This window comes from Adiantum capillus-veneris, chromosome 27, assembly GCF_014529385.1.
Source record: "Adiantum capillus-veneris isolate H3 chromosome 27, ASM1452938v2, whole genome shotgun sequence".
In the NCBI taxonomy this organism is placed as follows: domain Eukaryota; kingdom Viridiplantae; phylum Streptophyta; class Polypodiopsida; order Polypodiales; family Pteridaceae; genus Adiantum; species Adiantum capillus-veneris.
In genome coordinates this window covers 23,924,747-23,931,711 of record NC_140957.1, presented here as the reverse complement: position 1 = coordinate 23,931,711, position 6,965 = coordinate 23,924,747, and the positions used below count along the sequence as shown (strand labels likewise).

Here is a 6,965-nt window from a genome sequence, read left to right as displayed (position 1 = left end):
CCTTATGTCCACGATCACGATGGATAGAGGACTTCCTCTCTTTTGTTGCTCATATCTCTGCTTCGTGGAAACGAAGTAGGGTCGCCAACGGAACTTGAGAACAAAGGAATGCCATCTATCAACTCGTCCCAGTCTTCCGTGGTTGGGGACCTTACATTGAGAGACTCCCAAATGGAGAGGAAGAATTCCATAGTTAGCTAGCACGTAGGCAATTCAAAATCAGTGAATGGTCGACAAAGAAATCATGTCCTTTTAATGCTATTTCCCAAAAATCCATTCATTTTGTTGGCATGCTGAAAAAAGCTTTAGAGAACAAAATATTAAAAAGTGTATCCATAGGAGTTTGACCATGATGTGAGCTATTGATTCAATAAACTTTTTGTACTATTTTAATTTGTGAAGAGTCCTTTCATTTTAGGACTTCACAAAGATTCATTTTAATAAAATTTTAAATTATTCTCTATGCTTATTAAATTTATCTTTTTTTACGAAAACGTTAAAATATTTTTTGCTTTAGTTTTTCAACGTGTCTTTTTATTTTTATTTTATTTCCTTTTCATTTGATTTTGCTTTCCAATGTGCACCTTGCACCTTATAATTTAAGTGGAGCCTTTTTCTAATATATAAATCATTCATAATTATGTATGTATAATATATATATATATATAATAAATAATATCATGCATTTTTAAAAAAAATCAAATAATAATATGAAATGTGTATCTTTCACCTTGTTATTAAAATGGAGCTTTTTGTAATATATAAAACATTTGTGATTATATCTGTATAATAGATAATATAATTTTATATTAAAACACAACAAAAATTCCATTTGATTATAGTCACTCATTTAAACTTACTCTTTATAAATCTCATCCCTCTTTTAACTTAGCAGGCCTCCTCATCTTGTTTTAGTAACGTCTACCTCTGTGCGGGAACCACAAAAGTATATACATCAAACCCTCTCAAATCCTTACTTCCAATTACCTATTGCTGAAATTAAATCACAAAAGCTCAAATCAACCCAATCACTCAAGAAGAGGTTTTCGCAAGACTATAGACAGGGCTGTGACGCGCAATCGCTCTCTCTCTCTCTCTCTCTCTCTCTCTCTCTCTCTCTCGCGCGCGCACACACACACACACACCCTCCTAGAGATTCCAAAGACCGCAGATTGCTTAACGCTACACCCTCGCGCACACACACCCAAGCTTGTGCAGAACCTCCAGAGGCGGCAGCGCGGCAGAGGCGAGGCACTCGCAAGCTTGCTTCCTCGCAGGCAGAGGACTGCGTGCAGGCAGGTTCCAACACGCTACACACACACACACAACCAGGCCAATAGATGCTGACATCGCCCTTGAACAAAATTTGATAGGGTATCATTGGCATGTTGGCCTTCTTGGGGGGGGGTGCCCCAATGTGTTTTCTTCAAGTCTGGTTTTTACAGCACTCACGAGAACACAGGCAGGTTATAGCCAAAATTTTAAGAGTCTCCATGTGACGCGTGTACACCCAGAGAGAGAGAGAGAGAGAGAGAGAGAGAGAGAGAGAGAGAGAGAAGAAGAAGAAGAAGAAGACGTACAGTACATACTCTTCTTTCATGCTAATGCCAGATTGTGTATGAAGTTTTTGCTAATGAGATAGGAAGCCTGAAGAAATCCTGAGATGGCCCAGATCATGACACAAGCAGCTTCATGGGATCCCGGAACATCCATTGGGAGTACAGAAACTCGGGTTCTTTTGAGGTAATGAAGGATGTGATGAGCAATTTTCAATAAGATTTCCGTAGTAGCTCAATTGATAAACTCAACAGCAAAAGCTATAAGAGGGTCTAGTTTAACTGTGGATCTTTTCACATGGTCATGCAGGTCGCCAACCACTCACAGTTTGCCCATAACTGCACCTCCATCCTTTAAAATGCAACCGCTGGAAACATTTTCATACGACGAATTGTTAAGCAATCTGGACTGTGGAGCAGTTCATGGCAATCAGCATGGCATTCTATACCACCTTTCGCGTAGATGTATTACTGAGAGGGATTTGGGGAGAGGAAGAGAAATACACAGTTATGCAAAGAGATGTGGGTTGGCGTCTGATGTCTTATTGGGAAGTCAGTTTATCCAATTGTATGCTTCACATGGCAACCTCGTAGAAGCCCATGAAGTGTTTGATGGTTTGCTTGAACCTGATCTAGTTTCATGGACTGCAATCATTTCAGCTCATGCCACCCATGGTGAGAACCATGAGGCTATTCGACTTTACCATCAGCTTCAAAGCTTAAACATAGGACTTGATGGTCCGGTGTTTATGGCAGCTCTTAAAGCATGTGCAGGAGCAGCTGCTTTAGAGGAAGGCAAGTTGATACATGCACACATAATTGAAAGTGGCTGGGAGGCGTCTACTTTTGTAGGAAACACGATTGTTGATATGTATGCCAAGTGTGGAAGCCTCCAGGAGGCAGCTCTAACATTTAACAGATTGATGCAACACGATGTCGTCGCATGGAATGCTCTTCTTGCAGGCTACAGTCAGCTTGGTTACAGCCAGGAGGCACTAGAAGTGTTCAAGCAGATGCAAGCACATAATGTCGCATTAAGCCACGTTAGTTTTGTTTTTGTACTCAAAGCGTGCATGGTCTTACAAGCCTTGAATGTAGGAGAGCACATCCACACTCTTGTCATTGAGTATGGGCTAAATAATGATTTTTCAGTGTGCAATACCCTAATTGACATGTACGCTAACTGTGGAAGCATGCAGGATGCAACCGTTGCGTTTGAAAAGATTGAGACACCTGATGTTGTATTATGGAGCACCCTAATTGCAGCATATGGAAATGCTGGGCACGGTCATCAGGCTCTGGAGCTTTTCTTCAAAATGCAGCATGACAGTGTCATACCCAATGAAATCACATATAACAGTGTTCTGAAGGCATGCACTAATATAGCCCATTTTGAGGAAGGCAAAAGGGTTCATTCTTTTGTTGTTGCCTGCGGTCTTGATTCGAATGTTTTTCTCAATAGTACGCTTGTTGACATGTACTGCAAATGTGGGGAGCTGGATCAGGCTTGCTCTGTATTTGACATGTCTGTGAAATGTGACGTGTCATTGTGGAATGCCATGATTGGAGGATATGCTCAGCATGGGCTTGGCCAGGAAGCTCTTCAAATCTTTTGTCAACTGCAGCAAAAAGGCATTGAACCAAACAAGATAACAGTTATGTACGTCTTAAAAGCTTGCTCATGTGTGTGCGCTTTAGAGCAAGGCAGAAGGGTTCATGCGCACATAATCCGTCATGGGTTGCTGTCAGACTTACAGGTTGGGAGCACCTTGATTGATATGTATGGTAAGTGTGGGACTCTTCAAGATGCGCATGTGCTTTTTGAAAGTTTGCCGAAAAAAGATGTTGCAGTATGGAACATTGTTATTGGAGGGTGCTCTCAACATAGTAATTACAACAAAGCCTATGCGTACTTTAAGGCCATGCAGAAGGCGGGGTTCGTGCCAGATGACGTAACTTACCTGTGTCTTCTTGCTGCCTGCAGCCGTTTGGGCCTCGCAGATGAAGGCCTCTCTCAGTTTAAGTCACTCATAAGAGACTATGGTATAGCCCCAACAACGAAGCTTTCTGTTTCCATCGTTGATTGTGTGGGTCGTGCAGGATTTTTGAATGAGGCGGAGGACTTAATTGAGTGTCTTCCGGATGGCACCGAAGAGGCTGGGTGGTTGTCCCTGCTTGGTTCTTGCAGGGTTCATGCAGATGTGAATGTGGGTAGGCGTTGCTTCAACAATATTATCAAGTTGAATCCAGCAAATGCAACAGCTTTTGTAATCATGGAAACCTTGTACTGGCAAGCTGGTATGAAAGAAGAGGCAGAGAAAGTTTCAAAGTGGAGGGGTGACGTATGTGCATGGAAGAAGCCAGCTAAGGCTTTTATTGAGGTGAATAATGTTGTGCATGATTTTGTTGTTGGAGATAAGACTCATCCTTGTAGTTCTAAAATATACGCAAAAATAAAGGATATTACATCACATATGAAAGAGGAAGGATGCATGACCTTCCCCTCCCTCAAAATTTCAGCCAACAGTACTCTTGTAGATGCTGCAAAAAACACTGATGAAGATAATCTTCTAGGACATTGTGAAAAATTGGCCATTGTCTTTGGGCTCATATCTACACCTGTAGGCTCAACCATTCGTGTATCAAAAAACCTTAGGATGTGTGATGATTGTCATCATGCCACTAAGTTCATATCAAGGTTGGAATTACGGGAAATCGTAGTGAATGATGCTTTTTGTGTTCATCATTTTAAGGATGGGGAGTGCTCTTGCAAAGAGTATTTTGACTGTCACTCCATGGACTGTTGAGCATTTGCCCAGCATCGGCTCAGGCATGCAGCGTTGCGTTGTTTTGAACTAAAGCTTATAGCAGTATAGAAGAGGGTGCTGGGAAACTTGCTGAGGGAGAGGTGAGGATTATGTATGCTTGTGCCCTGTTGGGAAACTCGAGGAGACTTTTGCACAAAAATGTGTGATGTGCATCATAGCCTGCGGCCCCATTACTCGTGTTTAGGTCTGGGTTGAAGGTTAGTCCTTGTTGCAAGTGCAATACAGGTGCGTCCCTTCAATTCATATACAGATCTCTCCTTGTGGGGAATGGATGAAGAATCAACAAACTTAACAAAAACCTCTGTAGAGAAATGTTTGTAGAGAGGGCAATGTTTACAGCAGGTACACGCAAGCTTTCACCTCTGTACATGCAGTGGCAGGGACTCGAAGGCCTGCAGATGATTATTTGCATTGCTGAAGCCTGTGGTTGTTTTGAAGCAACTGATAAGAGCACTCGTCAACCCAAGCAAGGCTCGAGCGATGGCCCTCTTCAGACTATGTCACTAACACTGGCGCGTAAAGGGTGACAACTTTGTCGCAGGCTTCTTAGCGACACTGCATCATGTGCAGAAAATGTTTCTTACAAACCTTATACTCTCCTTTCAGATGCACCAGTGGTCAGCTTCAATATTAGGTAATGGGCAACTGCAGGTTTTGGCTTTTCACAAGTTTGTGGTGTCCCGCTCCTTCCACAATGTACTCTCAAATTGGGCCCTTCACCAATGCTTGGAGAACACCGAACGCTAGCACCAGGCCTTGTCCTGTAATGGATGAAGATCAAAGCATGCCTGAAAAGCCAGTCCTCGTCTTTCTAGGAAAAATGCATGGATAGTAGTTTGGCTGCTGTCTATTTGACGTTTTGAACGCAGAAATGATGTTCTGTAAATGTAATCATTGGAAATGTGCTTGTGTTTTTTGCAGTGGCAACGGTACTTTTAGTTTATATTGCATTTGTGGAAATAATGCTATGGTGTTGCATGGTTAAACCTGTATGTGATGAGAAAAAGTGAAACTCCTGTGCATGTTTAAACTTGTTTGTGATGAGAAAAGGGAAAGTCCTGCGGGGCCTGCCAAATAAATGTGATTATAATTAGACAATCCTATAGTAGTGTGAGGATATAATTTTGTTCTTGAAGGCAAAGTATGTGCAAAGTCATGAAGCTTTTGTCATGAACTTGGAGACATTTAGAGATTGTATGACTAAGTGGTTTTTTAGATAAAGAGTGGAGATTATGTTACAGAGGCTTCCAGTTTGCTTCCATTTTGAGATGAAAAAGCTCACCTAAAACTAAAGAGTCTACGTTGATATGGTCAAAAGTAAGAACGTTACAGAGCAAGACCATATGTTTGCATTTTGTCTTGCTTGAAAACTAAGGTGTTTAAAACTAAGCGATTCCACCAACACTTATCAAAAAACAGTTAGCCAAGCAAGCTAAACTAACGCTTGTATTTGGGTTCAGTGGAAGAATCCCAAACAGGTTTGAGATCATTCAATGGTTTCAGAGCCCTCAAATTGTTGGTCATGGAGGAGCAGTCGAAAGTACTCTCTACCTAGCTAAAGATTTTTGTTCAGTGAGATTCAAAGAGGCCTCCGATGTGGAAAAGATCCTTGGCAAAGGACCCCTAGTATTTAATAGCACTATGGTTTGTGTGGTGTTTTGGAAGCCAGTGTTCAACTCAGCTGAATCTCTACAAGGGTTTCATCCAGTTTGGGTTGAGTTTATGGGGTTGCCTAGCTAGCTGTGGAAAAATCTCAGGATGCTTGCTAGTCAACTGGGCACTCCCTTATTTATACCTAGCAAGAGAGGGTTTGGCAGAACCTCAAATAGGGTTTGTATAGGCTGGGATGTGTCTAAAACGCCACCTAAAAGCATGGTTATCAATGTTGGAGTTGCGCTAGTTACTATTCGAACATGTTTTGAATGCAACAACTTTGGACACTTCGCCAAGGACTGCCCCTTGAGGTCTAATGATACCGCAGCTCCTGCAGCAGGTCCCCAGTAAAATGGAATCTCTAATGGAAGGACTAGAGAAGCAAGGAGGCAGTAACGAAGGCGCATACAACGAATTTCCGAAGGTGGAGACAATAATAATAGGATCGTTACTCTCGCTGCTACCCCCAAATTTATGACAATGACAACGGTGACGGCTGTCCAAGTTCCCGGTCTGAAAAGAGCCAGAAGAGTGCAGGCAGTGGCAAGAGACTCCGAAGTGCTTCAAGTCGTGAGAACACTTGAGGTGAAAGGATCTAATACATCCTCCACCCTTCGAAAGGAGGAGGGTTCACTGTCCCACTGCACAATCCATTTGCAGCGTTGCAAGAAAAGAAATCCCCTGACTTGGAACCCCCGCATTCTCCTGAGACCAAGGGGGGGGGGGGGGGGGGGATGATTCAGATGCTGAAGAATTCGTTCCTCTATCCCTATGAACCCCTCATTTATGATGGAGTCTCTCACTATCTAATCTTGGAACGTAAAGGGGTTGAAAACCTATAAAAAGAGTACCCTATTCTGGGAGGAAATAAAAAAGGAGAAGACAGTCAACTGCTAGGCCATCCAGGAACACCACTTAGATGCCCATA

The 6,965-nt window shown here is 42.4% G+C and overlaps 1 protein-coding gene across 1 annotated transcript; it reads left to right on the top strand.

Annotated features, from left to right (window-relative positions):
* The first annotated feature begins 1,041 nt into the window (after positions 1-1,041).
* LOC147421645 (pentatricopeptide repeat-containing protein At1g11290, chloroplastic-like) lies at positions 1,042-5,554 on the top strand. Its single transcript, XM_086502706.1, has 2 exons — positions 1,042-1,743; positions 1,867-5,554. The coding sequence occupies exons 1-2, from the start codon at positions 1,664-1,666 to the stop codon at positions 4,361-4,363; spliced, it is 2,577 nt and encodes an 858-aa protein (XP_086358832.1). The 5' UTR covers positions 1,042-1,663; the 3' UTR covers positions 4,364-5,554.
* Positions 5,555-6,965: the final 1,411 nt, after the last annotated feature.

Coding starts and splice junctions, on each gene's coding strand:
- LOC147421645 (XM_086502706.1), top strand. CDS start 1,664: ATGGCCCAGATCATGACACAAGCAGCTTCATGGGATCCCGGAACATCC. Junction 1,744..1,866: donor GAAACTCGGGTTCTTTTGAG/GTAATGAAGGAT, acceptor ATGGTCATGCAG/GTCGCCAACCACTCACAGTT.